This window comes from Sardina pilchardus, chromosome 11, assembly GCF_963854185.1.
Source record: "Sardina pilchardus chromosome 11, fSarPil1.1, whole genome shotgun sequence".
In the NCBI taxonomy this organism is placed as follows: domain Eukaryota; kingdom Metazoa; phylum Chordata; class Actinopteri; order Clupeiformes; family Clupeidae; genus Sardina; species Sardina pilchardus.
This window is the reverse complement of record NC_085004.1, coordinates 33,277,062-33,297,594: the sequence shown is the minus strand read 5'-3', so window position 1 is coordinate 33,297,594 and position 20,533 is coordinate 33,277,062. Positions and strand designations below refer to the sequence as shown.

General features: G+C 41.1%; 2 protein-coding genes across 2 annotated transcripts in view; both read right to left on the bottom strand.

The window, feature by feature from the left end:
• Nucleotides 1-1,155: 1,155 nt before the first annotated feature.
• Nucleotides 1,156-3,616, bottom strand: LOC134096040 (glutathione S-transferase P-like). Its single transcript, XM_062549784.1, has 7 exons — nucleotides 3,507-3,616; nucleotides 2,971-3,003; nucleotides 2,600-2,706; nucleotides 1,942-2,029; nucleotides 1,746-1,849; nucleotides 1,525-1,626; nucleotides 1,156-1,423 (listed from the first exon to the last, which is right to left on the bottom strand). Coding segments are annotated over exons 1-7 (624 nt in total). The 5' UTR covers nucleotides 3,508-3,616; the 3' UTR covers nucleotides 1,156-1,234.
• A 7,518-nt stretch (nucleotides 3,617-11,134) lies between these two features.
• trpc3 (transient receptor potential cation channel, subfamily C, member 3) overlaps nucleotides 11,135-20,533 on the bottom strand; it is a 35,916-nt gene continuing 26,517 nt past the window's right edge. Inside the window, exons 6-13 of the mRNA XM_062549138.1 lie at nucleotides 20,063-20,279; nucleotides 17,181-17,414; nucleotides 16,155-16,419; nucleotides 14,915-15,110; nucleotides 13,746-13,955; nucleotides 11,819-11,902; nucleotides 11,637-11,712; nucleotides 11,135-11,277 (exon numbers count right to left, since the gene is read on the bottom strand). Of these exons, the coding sequence (XP_062405122.1) occupies nucleotides 11,135-11,277; nucleotides 11,637-11,712; nucleotides 11,819-11,902; nucleotides 13,746-13,955; nucleotides 14,915-15,110; nucleotides 16,155-16,419; nucleotides 17,181-17,414; nucleotides 20,063-20,279 (1,425 nt within the window). The remainder of the gene's footprint in view (nucleotides 11,278-11,636; nucleotides 11,713-11,818; nucleotides 11,903-13,745; nucleotides 13,956-14,914; nucleotides 15,111-16,154; nucleotides 16,420-17,180; nucleotides 17,415-20,062; nucleotides 20,280-20,533) is intronic.

Sequence of the window (20,533 nt, the reverse complement as noted above, 5' to 3'; positions counted from 1 at the left end):
GTCACACTGACGTAGACTTAAAGTCTAATTTGAATGGAGGCAGTAAGCCACTAGGCTACATGGCAAATTGTAAAGGCAATCTGGGAGCGTCAATCAAATGAAGTTCGTCAAGCTGTTGAGGGGGTTACAGGCAGTTTATTATGCCAAATGTTTAATTGGATGTAGCCTACAATAGGCCTAGTAGCCTACACCGTGGTCGCTTGTGCTGTTACAAACATTGAAAATTGAAATGGAAAATTACGTAGGCTATCTTGTTTTGGAGGTCGGTATTTCAGAAATGTAGGAGGCGCGCAAAGTTCAAGTGCGGTCAGCTACAGTAGGCTACGTGTCCTGATATTTGCTCCCAGGAGGAGAAGTGAGGTTGTAAAAGCTAAAAGGCTCATCATTGACAACAAATCAACTCCAATCCATACATACATTAATTGATGTTAAGGAGGACAGGGCAAATGCAGAAGGCTAACAATACTGTTAAATGAGATTGGCCTCACTTATCCATATTTCCGGTAGCTTCAGATAGACGGAAAGGACTGTCAAAGACCGGTAGTGCCCTACAAGTGATTACAGCTAAAATAATAGCTAAAGCTAAAATAATAGGCGATCAATTTAAATTGACAATTATCAGATAGAAATCATGAAATGATTGCAGGAGGTGAGTCTTAGACAGGTAGCCTAATGGATGTACGTTTTTGCACTCTTGAGTACCCTATATTGTCCTCGATTTAGAAACTTCATAATAGTCAACCAGGTTCTTCTTATTCATTCCGACGCATTTCTGGAGTTATCAGTGGCGCATTTGCATGTTGGTATTTGCAGCACAGAAAGTGATTTTCTGAAAACAACTCGTCGAGCATGGCACAGTGCAAAATCTCATAACCTGCTCTCAATGCATTTGCCTCAAAAGGAAATATTTATGAATATGTCCGTACAATCAGAGTGACAGGTTGCTGTGTCATCATTCATTGTTATGAACGAAATAGTAAAAATGCTCAGCCATTTTTTATGTAGGCCTACTCTGGTAACATCTAGTAAAATTTAAGACCTAGTCAAACAAGCAGTCTGTTTAGGTCATTTATTTTGGCACTGCAGTCACAGACTCCATCCAAAGTAATAGGCTATATATGTGTTCATTTACAGAGGTATACAATCACAGCACAGTTTTAAAAAGTGTTTTAGTTTATTGTATTCATTTCAACATGTCAGTGTTTGTTTATTCTGAGGCTCATAGATAGGCACATCATTGTTTTCCATTGCCATTGATGGGCCTGTTTTTGAAAGCATCACTGTTCATGTAGGCCTTAATGTTTGGACGAGCACTCATTTTATCTCTGTATGCCTGCAGTTTAGGGAAGTCATCCAGTGCAGTGGGGCTTAAGACCTGGTGGTTCAGCAGCTGGAGAAACAGGAAATAATCTGCAAGGGAGATCTGTAACAAAGAGGAAACAATAAGGGTGTGGCCAGGTAACATAAATCCATATCACATGCCAGCATGGTGATGAAAGTTTAATGATCGATCAATGAGTTTACCTGTTTTCCAACAAGGAAACCCCCATCGTTACAAGCCAGGATTTTCTCGAACCGAGCCAGGGTGCTTGGAAGCTCTTTGAGGTAGCTCTCTTTCTTTGTGTCCTACTCTCACACACACGCACACACACACGCACACACACACACACACACACAGAGTTAATTGACTTGTATTAATCTACTTCAACCTTCTTGCTAACCTTGCCAGGAACTTCACCACTTACATACTCCATGTAGATCAGTCTGACGTAGTTGTTCATGATATCCTGTATGGACTCATCCATCATGTCAATGAGGGCAGCCTCCTTGTCATCTTTTCCATAAACTCCTATATTTTAACAAAGCATTTTCAGTCAGATTCATCCTTAAGAAATCAGACCAATTCTTTTAGTGGACACTGTGGGCACATACTCTACATACCAAGCTGGCGAGCCAGATACCTGCGGATGGCATTGGTCTGAAACAGTGTGAGATCTCCATCCTCAAATTTGGGCAACTGGCCGAACAGCTTTAGAACAAAAAGACGAACAATATCAGATTACCTAGTTATGTGACTCACATTCGAGTTGAATTCTTATCAAGATATTAAATCCTGGTTAGCTGCTTCACTGCTGATGTAGCTTTTTCTGATTTCTGATTTGAGTCAATCCCCCAAAGGATCTCATTAGCATGGAGTGTGTTGAACTCCATCTCTTGGGCTCTGGTTTAAGCCTGGGATTTCAGTTTCTTTGACTACCAAAACCTGTTTGTTCAAGCAGTGCGCAAAGCAAATCGTTCAGTGACTCCTCCCCTGCTTACCCTCACAAAGTCCTCAGGTATTATGCAAAGCATGAATTCAATTGTAAAATGAGCTCTATAGTCACTGAATTGCATCTGTCACAAATAGAACAAGTACAGTTCCTGTAGTGGTGAATTTGTGGTAGCATGACGAGGTAGACCAAGACCATACATCATACTCAAAACCTCTTGTAAAGTGAATTTAGTAAGGTGTGAAATACTACACCTGATTCTTCTTTTGACACACATAAATAACAAAACATTCGTACCAAGTTATCTTGCATTAATGTAAATTTCTTACACAGCTTTTTTTCACGGTGCCTTCCATCCATGCCTCAAGGCTGATGGGATTCTCTTTGTATTCCTTCTTCTGATCTTGCAGCATCAACCGGATCGCCTCAGCACGGCCTGAGACACACACACACACACACACACACACACACACACACACACACACACACACACACACACACACACACACACACACACACACACAGAGCATTAGCCTTGTCGCTTCAACATGACCTGTGGCAGGTGAATGGGCACACAATATTCTCACAATCCAAATGGAAATATTTTCTAGTCTGATCTAGTCCTTTCTCCTATCTGTACACACACACACACACACACACACACACACACACACACTTGAATAAGAAACATAATACTCACCTCTCACAGGGAAGTAAGTCAGCACCAAAGGCACTGGAAACACAATTTTAATCCATAAGCATCATAATCAATTCTCTACTGGAATAGTAGTGTTAAAGATAGTGTTAAAGAGTTGTACAGTAAAACAGCTCAGCTGATGAGCCACAGTGACCTGAATTATTTATGCTAAGAAACAACAAGGACAAAACAGAAGGCTCGGTCCTCATACAGTATGAGAAAGAGAGTATTATGGAATGGTGACATTTACTGTATGCACCAAAACTACCCTTTAAGTAAATTTGGCTAAAACTTTAATGCTGTTATGGGTACAGTGACATTGCTGCCTACTCTATGTCTACAACAGCAAATCCTAAAGAGTTCCTTGTTGCATAGCGCATTCAACCTGAAGCTTAATGTTAGAACATTTAACTTAACCACACCCTATTTCTTAGATTGTCAAATTACAAAATAAGTACATTACAGTGTTAGGTCTTAGTCATGTATTGTGAGCTCATATAAACAAATTAAAGATGAAATTATTCGGCATGGTCACTTACTTTTGAATCCGTCTGTGGTTTTAAAGCAAAGGCACACTTACAGTAATGCAGGCTGCAGCTAACAGCAAACAATGTCTGTTTGCCTTATATATAGGCGAAGCCTTAGTTACAAATATGCACAGTCATGTTTTCACAGGTTGGTCATCATGACATCTTGCCTCTTGAGCAAAACCGGTTTTGCCATGCAGGCCACAGGTATTGTACAGATTACTATCACAATACAGAAAGGTAATCATGCTGTGCAACTACCCATAGCAAATGAATGAAAGATACAGCAAGGACTTTGTAAGTTATTGTCATAGTACTACGCTGTATTTCACATACAAAATACATGCAACATATTACTGCTTATGTCATATCTATTGCCATTCCTATCGAATATAGCAAAGTGGTGTTTGTATCCCCTAACATACCAAACGGAATTCTTATTTACACATAGATGTATTGCCATGCCTTGTTTATATGTAGGCTACTCTAGTAGTATGGTAGTGTTGTACAACTATTTCTCCACGACCCCTCACTTACCTCACATTACACAGGCAAGACAATTTTGGATTAGTTTTCTTTCAGAGGTTCATTTGCTACAAATGCGTTCAGATTGAGTCAATAGATTTACAGCAGAATTAGTTGAAGGTATGAGATGCAAGTAAAATCTGATAAAATAGTCAAAAAAGGTTATGGTGGTTGTTTGTTTGTGAGCCCACCACAGCAACGAATCAGCCTTAGTTAAAGTTTTTAACGACCTCCTCATTGCTGCTGATAATGGATATGCATCAATACTAGCCTTCCTTGACCTCAGTGCTGCTTTTGACACAATAGACCATGTCATACTACTTCATAGGCTTGAACATTCCATAGTTTTTTGAGAAACCTGAAAAAATTACTTAGGCAATTATTTTAGGATGGTGATGATGTGTAATGTTTTGGAGCTCAGTAAGTGAAATTAAATTGAAACTGAAATGTAGCAGTATCATTATCAACAGTTTTCCCCCCTTGTGCACTGGTCGAAGCTTCTAGACCTGATAGCTCACATCCGTTAAGTGGTACACAACACAGTAGCCTACAATGCAGCAGCAACGTATGTGTGTGTGTGTGTGTGTGTGTGTGTGTGTGTGTGTGTGTGTGTGTGTGTGTGGATATGGCCTCACATAATCACTTGGTATCTAGTTGCAAAGATGAACTGAGCTGACTGTAGATGTGTATCAGGTACAGTAACATGAGCCAGTTCCTGACACTCCTCACACACGACAGTTACTTGACACCTGACACTTCACATGTTACTTGCTGAGTCACAATGATGCTTCAAAACCAGGTATCATGTCATTGGCAGCTACTGTAATTCAACTGGATGTATCATTAACCATAATAGCTTTCTAACCATAATTCTTTACAGCTTTAATGTGTCAACTCTGACATTACATTTTCGAAACAATTAACACACAGGTCTGAACAGAAGCACTATGAGCAAAATGGCACATCTATAAACTCTTAACACATTTAATATCCAGCAAAAAGCAATTTTGCCTTCAAACACAACTTATTGCCAGATTACTATGTGCTTTCAATTAATGATTACAAACTGGACAACAAAATACAAAACATAGTTTTCAGTATTAGGAGTTCAGTCAGTTAAGCCTTCATTTTTGCTATGTTTGTGTCATTTCTTTATATTTTTTCTGCTATCAGAAAAACTGAGAAGATAAAATGTATTAAATAAAAATTAATTGTATTAATTTCAACTTGTCATTTTTACTTGAAATAGACCTATAGTAAACACCTGGACAGAAATATGCTAGAACCAAAGTAAAGCCAAAGCGATGCATGCTGAGAAGGAGAGAGGGAAAGCTGAACCCCAGCCAAGTAGCCTCATTTGCAGCACTGGTGTCCCCATCAGGTGCAACACCTGTGCCATAACCCCGCCCTGCAAGACAGACAAAGACTCAGACAGGCAGTCAAGCAGGAACTGGCAGGGCTGCAACATACCATAATTTCCCAACTATTAGCAGCAGCGTATACATTGATTTTGCAAGATTTCCTCAAGGTTAATGGAGGGTCAGTTAATATGTTATTAATATGTTTTTTTGTTTCTTTTAACTGCATAAACACTGTCCCGCAGCTTATACACATGCGGCTAATACACAGGAAATTACTATAATGCAATCGAGTCCGGAGTCCTTGGATTCGAGTTTGACAGTGTTTTTACCCAAAGGTGCATGCACACTGTGGCCAGAGTGAATCCAGACGCACTGAGAGGTCTAAAAGATTCAATTTCACTTCATCACCCATTTCAGTGTCCTTGCCTTAACGTAGCTTCCCACTACTGTACCTATATTGTCGCCGAACTCGGTCCCTGAGTATGTGAAGTGTGGTAAATGTGGAAAATGTGTTAAACCAATGAAAAAGTGTTAACACATAGGCAATAGATCACTTCTGCTGTGCTAAGAAGGTGAACCTCAAGATCAAGTGGATCCCAGGTTCAGTTAGTGCATTATAAGCAATCAAGAAAAGCTGGAAACCAACTATATTGCCAAAAGTATTTGCTCACCTGCCTTGACTCACATACGAACTTCAGTCACATCCAATTCTTAATCCATAGGGTGTAGTATGACGTCAGCTTTGCAGCTATAACAGCTTCAACTCTTCTGGGAAGGCTTTCCACAAGGTTTAGGTCCATAGACATGGATGACAAAGTTTGGTGGGGATTAACTTGACTGGCCTGCACAAGTCCTGACCTCAACCCAATAGAACACCTTTGGGATGAATTACAACAGGAAAAGTCAGTCTCCTCGTCCAACATCAGTGTGTGACCTCACAAATACGCTTCAGAAAGAATGGTCATAACTTCAGAGACTTTTTTACTACCTGGCTGAACTTTTTCTTGGAGTTACTCACCGGGCACAACCAAATTCCTAGAAAATAGGCGCAGACACCATCTCTACCTTCTGGAAAACATATGTTAAACTTGAATTTGATGCCAAGCTACACATTTCAAAAAAGTTGGGACAGGGGCAACAAAATGCTGGAAGAGTTGTGCAATGATGAAGGTACCAAAACACAGCTCTTAAGCCAGGTAGGTCAGCTAGTGAAATCACATGTCCCTACCTGACCAGGTAGATCAGTTAATTAGAGACATCACCTGTCCCTACCTGCCCAGAAAAATCAACTATTTAGTGAAATCTTCTGTCCCTTATACAAAAGTTAAATTGAGGCAGATTTGCAGCAAATTTGTGGGTGATTTGTGGAAAACAAATCAGTTCACTAGAAAATATTGCCATAAGTTTGCCTACTGTATGTTGGCTGCTAGGCAAACTTTCAGAAAAGTTTTGGAAACAATGAGAAGTTTGCCACTAGTGGCAAATGTGTTCACCAATGATTTGTCACCACACTTAGCCAATAATGACACACTTTCAGTGAACGTCTGGGGTGACAAACCCAATTTGTATATGAAATTGCTGCAAATTTGCTGAAAAAAACACAAGTTAACCTCAACTTCAGGCCAGAAACCTAATTTGCATGTGTAAACATGACCTTGCCGCAAATTTGCAGCATTTCTGTAAGGGTTGTTAAGCACACTGGTAGAACCAATAAATGAGAGGACTTTTACCTTCTGAAGCTTTTACATCTCTGACAAAGAGGCATAGTCTCTCAGAAGTAAAGATGTGGAGGTATTCATCACTCTGAGTAACAACAGCAACAAAAGGGAGTAATAAAACATCTGGTGACAGTCGAGCCAATTAAACTGGATTAATCATTTAAAGAGAAACTATGCCGGTTTGGCGATTTCTTTGCTGTTTTCTCGTTTTACGCTTGATTCTCTGCAGAGCTTCCCCTATACCGCTTTAGTGTGTACAGTATATTTTGCAACACTCCTCAATCGGTCAGGCTGCCTTTTCATGAGCATGATTGCGAGGCTGTGAGACTTTCTGTCTGTCAGTGGCAGTGCACCGGCCCGCTGGCGCAAGGTTGCAAGGTTTTTTTTCCCCGCCCACAGACGCTAGATGGAAGTGAAATGGCCGCCATTGAACCCCCAAAAAACATTTAGCCATTCCAATGACTCCGAAGCTAAAAACTGCCTCACATAAAACGAATAGTATGCAATACTTAAATCATAGATCACCAACCGCTCCACTTTAAATAACCCTTGCTGCTTTAATGCCTCATCATTTGTCACCAACTCTACCTCTGCATCCCGGTGACAACTAAGCCCCCAACGCCCCTGTTTCTGCACTACAGTGGTGTTACCACACTGCACATAGCTGTACATACTGTACATATCTGTCTATATGGTATACTGGATATCCATATTCATTAGTTTTTCTTATTATATATTCCATTAATACTGCATATCTAGGCTATATTATTGTTACTGCAAATTTGTGTATGATTAACCTGACATCCTCTGAGTTTTGTGGGATTTCATCCATTCAAAATAAATGATCTTATGTGTACATTTAGAGACTGTACACCCATCGGCCTGTGGATGGTGGTGTTGAATGAAGGGCTGCTGGAGGAATATGAGGACAAGGCATGACTGACTTACATAATCTGTCTTTCATAAACACACGCACAAGACACACACACACAGACACATAAACACGCATGCGCACATGTACACACACTCACATCCACACTCAGTCTGCACAAAATGAATGTGAGCATCTGAGCTGTTAATTCCCAACCACCCACTAAACCACTCCCTATAAAATATAGGGAGTGGTTTAGTGGGTGGTTGGGAATTAACAGCTCAGAGTCTTCATTTTGTATTTCAACAAAGGTGTTTCAAGGGAGAGCATGGTTTAGGCTACAAAGGCTATTAAATAAAGTAGACTGAGTGTATATGAAGAGCCTTTCATTAGGAATCTAGATAGCTAGGCCTATTCAAATACTCTCGGCCAATATGTCGTTCTGATTTTGCTTCTCAAATAGCAAAATCAGTATCAGCCTTCAAAATCCCATTTAAGTCAGGCTCTATAGGATATGGAAATTGACATACTGTACACGCACAGACACACACACATGCACACACAGACAACCAGACACACGCATGCATGCACACACACATGCACACGCACGCACACACACACACACACACACACACACACACACACACACACACACACACACACACAAGCACATACACACAAGTTGTAAAAGGGGATGGAGACAAATTGACAAGCGTGACAAGCGGGCAAGTAACTGTACATGCTGTTAATACATTGCTCATATTGCATAGCCATTTTTATTCTGCTTTCATAAGCTAATCGCTACTGCACATATTTATATTGACTCTATATTACTCTAGTCTAAACCACCTTCTGTAAACCAACTATATACTATTGTCTACACTGCACTATATTTCTTGTCCTGTCTTTGTACCACCTGTCTCTACTTATTTATCACATTGCACTTTCTGCTTTTTTGCACATTTGGTTAGACATAGCATGCATTTCTTTGTCTTTGTACTTGCACTCTGCACAATGACAATAAAGAATCTAATCAATCTAATCTGAGGGGAGGGTGCTGGATTATTTACCTGTTGAGAAATATTACTATTGAATTTTAATGTGATTCTTTGCAAATAATATAAACCTTTATAATGAAAACTGAGCTGAAGGTACAGTAAGAGTGATGGTTTTGCCTCTTGCTACCTCAGGGGGGCGCCGTCTGGTAACCAATTGAATGGTGGCACCAAGTGTTAATAGGTAAACTGTGTGATGGGAGGAGAGTGCTCAGAGAGATGGGGACATGGTCAGCTTCAAGTGCACAGCAGCATCCTGAATATGTTAATTTCAAAATGGCTTCACGGGTAATCCAAATCTGGATTATGTAAAATCTCTTTGTAAAATTAAAATCATTCAGAACAAACTCAGTAATTTTGCAAAGAATCTTTATATACAAAACTGAATATAACATTAATAATCAAGTTATTTGTGTGTATTTTAGTTATTTTCAATTTGTAATCTGGTGGTAATATAGTTAATTAATTGCAAGTTTAATAAGGTTTTAAATAATAAACCAATTACCAATCCATATGAAAATGCATAGTTTATATGAATAAATTGTGTGTGTGTGTGTGGGGAGAGAGAGAATATTTATAAATACAAATTATATACTGTGAATCAATCATTATTACATCAGCAAAACATCCTCATGTGATATTTGTAGTCACTAGTGTCTATAGTAGTCACACAGTCACACACACACACGCACACGCACACGCACACACACACACACACACACACACACTGTAATCATCTTTCGAATCTAATAAAATATATTTTTGGCATGTGCATAAAAATGAATGAACATTCCTGACTAACTGATCAATATAAATTAATCAAAATGTCATTGCAACCTAAATGAGTCAGTTTCACAATGCTATGTAGATTCACACTCTTGCAGGATATTTCTCCTAATCTGTACTGGGTCTAGCAGTGGGATAACATCTGATGATCTGGCACAGGTGTTTGAGCAAGTTAACACATACAGCGAGCAGTATTTCCTGAAAAAAACTATTGACTGAGTGACTCACTTCACCTGAATAGCCTGGCCTTTCTCGAGCTATTCTGAATGGGAAAAGAAAGCTTTGTCTATGTTGTCCTTCAGTCATAGTACTGAATGAGTGCCCCGTTGGTCTATGACTCCTACACCTGAAAATACAAAGCTAACAATACCAGTCAAACATGGCAATGAAAACAATTAATCTTAAACTGAAAAGAGACCAATATGACAACGGTGGTGCCAAAGGTTATGCATGTGTGCATGAATAAACATAGAATTGGTAAACAAGCCATCTTGTGCTCCGACAACATACATTCTGTCCTCCCAGCAGTCACTGCCACATATAAGTAGAATGCACATAAATAAACACAGTTATATAGTATAGGCATGAGAACGGAAAACTCAAAGTGCCTTTCAATATCATTGCATACATAATTGGTACTATACATTTTATCTGCACATTACATTTACATTTACTTTAAATTATATTTTTTATCTTCATTTATTTCAAAAGAAGTCTCTTAAAATCTCCCTCTTGGTTTGGTGAAATCCATGGGCCACAGAATGGATAGAATATGAGTCACAACGTGAGTGTCATAGGTAATGTATACCTGGACATTTAGAAAAGCTAAAATACTCTCAACTATGACAAACCTACAGTTGTGTCCCTTACAGAGATTATTGTCTGAATAAAATAAATAGTATAAGTATACCTCCTGTCTATCAGTAATTGAACATGTGTATATACCGGTAGTGTAGTTACATTGATGCAGACAAAGACAAAACACACATAAAGATGTCACACTAAACACTAAAACAAATACAAAAATGACTGAAACAGAAGTGCCAAGATGAACAAAAATGACTGCATATAGCAAAATAACATTCAGGCAGCAAATCGCATCCCTTTGAGAATGATTCTTATATAGTGTTCACTGGCAGCGTTGTGCCTTGTAGACAGTAGACACACTCCACTGTGAAGTCCACATTGGCCATGTTTGCTTTTCCTCAATCGGAGGGGGATTCCTCAGGAGCGCGGTCAGTGGTGCTGACTAGTCCGGCCCGATGGGTATAGCCATCATCCACCCATCCCACCCCCCCCCCCCCCCCCCCCCCCGCCACTCTTGTCACTGGCATCGTATGGGCCCGAGGTTGAGTTTGTCGCTGAGTTTCTGAATGAGCAGAGACAGCTCCTCTGTGGCCTGGGACTTGTCCTCCAGCAGCTCGTAACGCAAGCTGGAGATGTCCTGTTTGATCTCCTTCAGCTCGCCTGGAGCATGAATACAAAACAGAAAACACACTCTCACTCTCCAGACATGTGCTCCACTCGGCTATAGGTTGCTCCAGTGCCCAGGTTAAGGCAGAGAATGACAATTGCCTTATAGCTTGCTGTATATTACTGTATATATGTACACCATATGCATAGGCTTCTTCAAACACCACATGACAGATACCTGATTTAAACTGTAGGGCAAAACTGTTCTGCATGAAGTCTTTGTCTAAAAACCACAAGAGCCACACATACATAACACATGCAATTTAAGGTCTTTAGCTAGCATTTGCAGCATCAATCCTTGACAAAAACAGCATGATCACTTGTGGCTTTGAAACAGCAGAATTTGAACTCACCTTCGTTGACCTCGTCATTCTCCTTGTCAACTTGTGCTTTCAAAACATAGCGCTTAATAAGCCTTTTCATGATTTGCTAAGTAGACAAGTACAACATGACATGTAGTGAGAAGAGGAACACACACCATAGAAAAACACCTGTTGAAGGCATCTGAAATATTGGGCCGGTTGCTCGGTCCTACCTGATAGCGCGTGGGCTGGTTGAGGATGCTGTTGAAACTCTGTGACTCAGTGATGCGGATGTTTGATTGGGTAAAGAGGTTTAACTGCAAACACACCAGTAAGTAAGCTATAGTTTATTCTCGCTATGTTATTTCGCCGATGCGCGCATTACACGGACAACCAAAGATTAACCGAAGATAAAGACGAGACCACACACACACACACATTAATCATCAGCAGAAAAATGATAGCACATTACAGTACATGCTCAGCCGGTCCAGGAGCCCAGCAATTCTCATTCCTCTCTCTTTCTCTATTCAATTAGCCCCTCTGAATAAGGCGGTTCGATGAAAAGGCATTAATGGAAGGACAGAATGAGAGCTGGACTGGAGATGCATTATGGTAATGTTGTTCTGCTACATACGTGAGGACATCTGAATGAACTTCTTCAGAGAGATAAATTCTTCCCCTCACACAGCTAACCACATCTGCTGAAGCCACCATCACAAAGGATGCTGAGAATATAAATGATATTGACTTTGCCCTCAGGCACAAATAAGGGCTGCTTCTTTTTTTCATAGTTTTTTTTTTCTTTCGCTCTCAAAAGTGATTCCATTGTTTTCCCGGGGACAAACCTCAATGAGATTCTAACAGGGGGGATATGGGATACAACCGGTTCCATTTATTGTAGCGATAGATTATCATGCAGGACTAGGTCTCCGCTCCAAATGATGTCAGGCCTTGAGGGATGGAGCAGGCACCGGCAGCTAAAGCACATCTAAAAGACGCATTACCTGTGAATGGAACAAAGTAATGGCACATTCACCCTGGGGGCAGAGTCACATACCACACATCCACAAGGGACAACAACAAATACACAAACAAACAACAAAAACAAAACAGATCCTGAACTCTTCTGTCAGGTGGGGTTTGCTGTGGTCCCACCCTGTAGCAGAACAACAGAACACAGACTGGAACAGTTTTAGGGGGAGGGACAATTGTGTCTCACTGGGGGCAGACATGGACCTTAGAGGCGCTTAAAATAAAAACAGAAATAAATGAAAAAACAAACAAAACAATGTACTTTAAAGGAATAGTTCGGAATTTTGGACATAGGCCTCATTTCCAATTTAGTCGGGGTGATATAGGTCGGTGAAGACCATTTTCAGTGAATTTCTGCCCTTCCTATGAGTTGCAGCGTTCATCTCGTACTAATCTGGTGCCAAAATAACGCAAGTCAACGGTAACATCCAGCCTGCCACTGAAAACACTCCACAGCACACCCGAAACAAATAAATTATAACGTCAGACTATCGATGCACATGCCTAGTGTTGATAGAGCAATGTTAGAAATAAAACGAACCTTGCATCGCATTGCAATAGCCTACTTTGTTCCCTGTATGGCAGTGGCGGATTGATATTGAGAAACTAGTCCCTCAAAATGTAATAAATCATTGAGTTGCATGGTTAGTTTTATTTCTAAAATTATTCTATCAACACGGACTTGTATATCGATAGTCTGACGATTTAATTTACTTGTCTCGGGTGTGCTGTGGAGTGAGTAGGCTAAGGGTAAGACTGTTTTGGATGTTACCGTTGAAATGCGTTAGCTCAGAACCAGCCTTAGCAAAGGGGAACACTGCAACTGAAGGAAGGGGTTAAACGCGATAAAAACGGTCTCCACCGACTTATATCACCTCGGCAAAGTTGGAAATGAGGTCCTCTGTCCAAAATTCCGAACTATTCCTTTAATGACTAGGTGTGATGACTGTGCTGCTTGTACACACAGACACACACACACACACACACACACACACACACACACACACACACACACACACACACACACACACACAGTACATAAGCACACATGCACACACAATCACATACACACTCACATACCCACCCACCCATACGTATGCCCCATGAAAACCTCTGCATGCGTACCCTGGACTTGGAGCTGTCCATGCCCAGCTCCACGTCCTTCTTCAGGCTCCTCCTCCGGCAGCGCAGGAGGCCGATGAGGCGCCGGACGCACTGGAAGAAGGACTTGGGGCTGGGCACGATGCTGAACGGCGGCGGCAGCGTCTTCCCGTTGTCAAAGTACGACAGCCACAGCTTGGAGCGCGCAAACTTCCACTCCACGTCTGCGTCATCCTGGTGGCCAATCAAAGCGCTTATTCAGAGGGGCAGACTCTGACCCACCGCTAACAGAAATGGCTGTCATCTAGCAAGACATTGCTTTGGCAAAAACAGATTATTAACAACTAACATCCAATGACACTACTGGTTTATATGTGATTTGCCTAAGGATGAGGATTAACTTTAAGATAAAATATACTTCATTGCCACACAACATTGTTATGGAATGCTAATCTTTTTTTTAATTTTTTTTTTATAAATATCTACTTTTACAAGAATATTAAGGGCAGCTGCAAATTGATTAAATCAGTGGTTCTCAAACTGTGGTACGCGGACTCTCTGTTGTGGTACTCTGGGAGTCTCCAAGATGTTTTATTTCATGAAGACAAAATAATCACTTCAAATGATATAAAATTATATATTGAAAAATTGTTTTTATCTGTCTATAATGGTGGTGCTTGGAGAGCCAATTATTCTCTGAGGTGGTACTCGTTGTTAAAAGTTTGAGAACCACTGGATTAAATCATTACTGAAATATGTCTTCAATTGTTTGTGTCATTTCATTTCCAGAAGGGAATACAATAAAGCAAGGCTGGGTTAACTTTGGGAATTGCCACTGATCTCAAAACAGTATGTCAATTCAGAAGTAATTAATGTAGTAAAGCGTTCCCTCAGAGATCAGCAGTGACTCACAAATGTACCGGGGTAGACCAGCAACATTGCTTCATAATATGCCCCTTAGGAGTTCATCTGGTGAGACCAAGTGTAAACAACTCCAAGGTCATAGACTCAATACTGCACAATACTGCCAGTGCCTTTAAATAAAAGCAAATGGCAGAATATGTGTACAGTAATTTCCTGTGTATGAGGCGAGCCACATTGTGTATAAGCCGCAGGAGAGTGTTTTATGCAAGTTAAAAGAAACAAAACCAAATGAATACCATATGAACTGACGCTGTGTTTTAATTCCTGACCTCTATCTCCTGGTAGGAGCTGTTGATCATGGCAATGAGCATGTTGAGTAACACCACCACCATGGTGACGTTGTAAATCCCATAGAGCACGTAGCCGATGTTCTCAATAAACTTGTGGTCGTATTTCAGTACCACGGAGGACACTTCCGACAGGCCAAAAATAGACCAAAACAGGGTCTTAAAACTCTCCTCCACCCTGGGGACAAGAGTGAGAGATGGAGAGAAAGAGTGAGAGAGAGAGAGAGAGGGAGAGAGAAATGATCACTGTGAGAAGTCTCTGATGAATGATAGGCTGACAGAAGTCAACCCCGGCATGTTAAAGAGGCCACGGCATGAAGAGAGCCTCAGACAGCTTGCTATTAATCAGATCCCACATAAATATACCAGGACGCACTTCAACCAGCCCATCAGACTTACAGCAGACTGGGGGACTGGGTTCATACCCTTGAGTCTAGCACTACCACTGGCTCCATATCAATTAATCAGCTTTTCTAAATTTGTTTTTGACATTTGTCATTGTTTGATGGCTGCTTTTGTTTTTTTCTCTCTAGTTTTTCTGTCTAAGTCCCCCTTTTCCAGTGAGCTCTCTGTTTGTTTTGAAAGGCCAGGCCAGCTCTAGTGAGGGAAGGAACTCCAGGACATGTGGACATGTGGTGACTGAAACAGGTGTTGTGGCACCTCCTGTGTCTCCCCTGACTTCTTGCAAGACGGGTAACATGGGAAAAAACATGGAGTTCGCCACACTGTGAAATTACTTACAAGTTTGCTCAAGACTTGTTCACATCACTGTCTTCTCCCAGTTCCCCTTCAGAAGCCATGCTTCCTGGAGATGAGTTGTTCTTTAAAGGCATTGCATTCTCTGAGCAACTGGCAGCACAATAAATAGGGGAGGCTTCTCTCTCCAAAATAGCTTTTTATGAGGAAGACCGTTGTTGCTGAGGAAGCAGTTTCATTTTTTAAGACAGAGCAATGCTGTATGGACAAACTGTATCTATTCTGTCAGTTCCTGTGAATTGTAGATATATATTCCCCATTCTGGTAACGTTATATGTAGCTTATTTTGCTGGACGTATAAAGTACAGTATAGTGCAAGTCCCTCATATAAATATATACGTGTGCTCTGAACTCACACAAAGTATTGCATTCATCAGCCGAACATGTTTGGACTCATGTTATTTAGCATCAGGACAGACTGAACAGGTTCATCAAAACAGTAGCCTGCCATGGATTGGTCACTCACGTGGTGAAGGCGGGGTTTACTTTGGCGCCCAGGTAGTAGGAGTAGAGGATGAACATGCCAATCATGAACGCCAGGAAGACCATGATGAAGAGGACCATGAACTTGAAGATGTCCTTGACGGTGCGTCCCAGCGAGATCTGGAGTGGACCGAAGCTCTCGTTGGCCGGGAGGATGTAGGCAATGCGCGAGAAGCTCAGCACCACGGCAATGGCATAGAGGCCCTCATAGATGAGCTGAGGGTCGGACGGAAGCCATTTGTCCCTGGCTATACAGACAAAAAAAAACACTCTTAATGGGCTGTGTCCAAAGAATGTGAAGGAAAATCCGGAGATACAGTATTTGGATATTCGGAATACCGGGAGATATTCACTAAAGTTAGCATGCTAATCACATGTTGGGCAGTAGTTTATCATACCATTTTGTAGGCTAGAGGCGCTATATTGAATACATGATGTTGTTTACATAAACAACACATTTGAAAGCTGTAGTTTCTGCATTTGTGTATAAACAAACTCTGAACACTGAGGCCTGTTCAGCACTTTTGCAGTAGATTGATATGTTCTTACATTCTTATCTTCCCCATCGGAAAACTTTGACGTGATGGCGCTACACAGTCCAAAAACCTGCACCCCATAAATTATTTTCAGTGTGAAGCTACAGGAAAAAAAATGTCTCTGGCACTTTTTTATGAATCCAGTCATTGACTGTTGTTTCGTCATGGAAAAACACAACATTACAGGACATCACATAAACAGCATGTGTTTGCTTGAAAGTAATAATGTATGAATTTTGCTTGTAGGAGCTCTTTTGAGCTGTTTTAAAATGTGGAGAAACATTCTGCATTCAAATACGATTTAAAGAGAAAGGGACTTGAAGGGAGATAGTGAGAAATAGATTTATTTTTCATCACACTGAGCAATTTTATCCAATTGAGTCCACTATCTCCATATCTTTTTCGCCAACTACAATCAATACAAGGGTTTCTCTCTCTCTCTCTCTCTCTCTCTCTCTCTCTCTCTGACTTACCATAGGTGAAATATTGGATGTCAGGTGGGAGGGTGACCATGGAAAGGTCAGGGGCTTGGATGTTTTCATCGACATACTCCTGTGCCTTCATGGCCTGGAGGAAGGCGAAGAACCGCGCGGTGAACGCCGCAATGAAAATGGAGAGCATGCCGAAGTCCAGCACGTTCCACAGCTGAAGGATGTACTCCCTGGGGCCCTCCGTCCAGAGCTCTTTACACTCCGACCACATCATCCCTACAAGGGGTCAGAGAGAAAGCACACACGCACACACACACACACACACACACACACACACACACACACACACACACACACACACACACACACACACAGATACACACAAACACACACACACACACACACACACACACACACACACACACACACACAGATACACAATACACATGCACACACACATACACACATAACTGTCACACCAGTGCGACACTCAGAAAAAAAGGTGAACTGCTAAAAGGACTGAGCCTCCCTCTCCCCCCACTGAAACACGACTCCAGGGAATAACAGTCCAGACAGATCAATGGCGTTCGGTTCAAGTGTAATGTTTATACAGTACATTCACACCTCTGTCATGGTTCCTGTGTGTGTTTGAATTGAAATCTTGAGACATCCTTTACGCTCAATAATGTTCGCTGGCTTAGCTCTTAGCCTGTAAAAGTCTACACACTTCTCAAATATTTCCCTTTTTTGTATTTTATTTCGTCATGCTGGCTGGATAATGTTTCAACCTTTTCATTTTCTTCAGGTTCCAGATGTCTTTACTGACAGTTTTTTGTCCCGCAGATGGGAGGTGCACAATGACCTCCCTAAAACAGTTCTTACAGCTTGAGCATGTATTTGTTTTGTGACCACTGACTGTGAAAGGTATTGGTAGAAAGCTTTTTCAAACATATTTGTTTGCAGTGATTGGCTGCATGCTTTTATTAGCCGTGCAAATAATGATCCAACTTTTCCCAAATAATTGGGTGCATGCTGTTATTATTTGGCAAATAATAGCCCCCCTTCTTACAGTTGGTATTGGTCAATCTACGTCATCGAGACTGGAGGAGATCATTCGCTTTACTGGCTAACGTTATCAGGAAATTAACCTCGAGCAATGTCAAACAGCATCAGTGGCCATCTCAGTCAAGTCGGACAGCATTGTTTGTGTCTTGCCAAAATGGGTGTGGTTCTTTACTGGGAATCTTACCATCTTTATTGACTTTCATCTTCTTTTATTGCATGCTTATCCAAATATTTAATCTAGACTTTTATCTCAGCTGATAGTTGTGTAAGGAAGTTACTCAGTGAGGAACATTAATTACAGTGCCTGCATTGTTGCCCAAATGCCACTTGTTCAGAGATGTGCCAGGGTGTTCAAATCAATTAGAAATTGACTTTGATAGTCATATTGACATATAATTAAAATGTTCCACTTGAAATGTGCTTCTTCCCACTGAAATAAGCCCTTATGTCCTGGCCGCAACGCTAAAAGGATTGTTGGATCTGATAGCCTTTTTACATTAGATTAGAGTGATGTAATGTATGGACGGAGGCTTATCCCTGCCCTAAGACCTTTACATTCTCTCTGGCAGCCTGTGCAGTGATGCATCACTGGTGATGGCTATATTCTACAGGTGCCTTCATGTCCAATGGGAAGGTTGGCAGTGTTCCTTTCTTTCAAAGAGCACCAGAACAGAGCTTTCTTTGCCCCCCCCTGGGATGAATAATTGGACTACAAACTACAGAAGAATCTGCAGGTGATTTTAATTTTGACAACAATGTAATTCCGTTTGGCTTTTGTTGTACATGCTAATTGATTTATAGTTGTTAGTGGTTTTTATAAATTAGACCTAATATAACAACTAATAGAAGCAGATTGAACAATAAATGTCCTAAAATACATAAAATGTCCTAAAATAGAAGTTCAGGAATAGTGTGGCGGAATTGGCCTCACCTCTAGTATCAAGATCTGTAAGGGAACTCTGTGCTCAGGCATTGGCTATCTTCCACCTCCTGTCCTCCAGGGTTAGACATGTGGGTGTGTGGGGTCAGGGATGTAGTGGTCAAATAAGAGGTGGGTAAAACTAGGAATGCTGTCATCTTGGTGAGGTGGACTGCGCCCGAATGTACATATATATATACAATATATACTGTATATATTTTTTTTCAGAACGTCTTTGATGATGGTGGAGGAAATTGTCTAATGTCTATCAATACCAGTGGTATTAAATGGTTCCTTAAGTGTTGATGAGTGTACATTTTGTGAATGTGGGTAATACAGTGTGATTTTTGAATGGTAAAAGTTGCAATTGGTGAATAAACTCTTTGGAGAGGTGGATAAACAATAGCAATAGGTGGATAAACTCTATTTCTGAAATTTCAGAGGTGGATGAACAGCGTTTACTTGCGTTAAGCCTCCACTACAGTACATCCCTGTATGGGGTGTATACTCTTGCACGATCGCTGAGTAGCACTTCATGACCCTACAGTATGTAGAGACTTGCCAAACAGTCTTTCTGTGTGTGGAACTGTGCTTTGGGTTGCATAAAAAAGTGCTACTGTATAAAAAGAAAGACTTACTTACTTACTTACTTACTTTCTGCTCACTTCTGTTCTGGTGAATTTTGAGTGTGAACTCGTGAAACTATAAGACAAATATCCAAGAATTGAGGGCTGTGCAGGCTGTATCAGTTATGTGTTCTCTCCGTGGCCAAGTGGGGTTCGATTTAAATGTATGCTAACAAAATCCAAATGAGTAATTTAGCTTAACTGATTTGAGCCCAAGGCATTTTTCTGCCTTCCTCTGGACACTGTTGATGAGCACTACAGTGGTGTTAATGAGTGCTGAATAATGGATGATAGCAAACCAGCAGAAAGCTCACCTGCCACCCACACCATGATGAGAATCTCGGTAGAAGTGAAACGGGTGGTCTTGACCCGAAAGATCTGCAGCGGGTGGTCGGTGACGGTCACGTTGGGCAGCGTGCTGATCCCATCGAAGCGGTCGGAGGCGTTGAACACCAGCAGGCCCAGGAAGATGATGAAGGAGGCCGCGTGCGCCACAAACTTCATGAAAGGACTGCGGAGAACCTTCCCCAGCTACAGGGAGATGAGAGGGACAGGCACAAACAATAACAATCACAGATTTTAATGCATAAACAAAAACAATAACAAGTTTTAATGAGTTTGAAGGGACTACGGAGCACCTTTCCTAACTAGTGGGATGAAGGACAAGGAGAAGAGAGGTAAAACAAAACAATAACAGGTTTTAATGAGTTTGTTTGATATCAGAGCGTAGGGACAGCAGAGGCCAGTCGCAGGTTAATGAGGCCTCGTAGTGGGGATGAGACACT

Excerpts from the sequence above, each read along its gene's own strand:
- LOC134096040 (XM_062549784.1), bottom strand. Across the intron at positions 2,030-2,599 it reads GCACCGTGAAAAAAAGCTGT|CTGTTCGGCCAGTTGCCCAA; the intron begins GTAAGAAATTTA and ends TTTGTTCTAAAG. Across the intron at positions 1,627-1,745 it reads GACTGATCTACATGGAGTAT|GACACAAAGAAAGAGAGCTA; the intron begins GTAAGTGGTGAA and ends GTGTGAGAGTAG.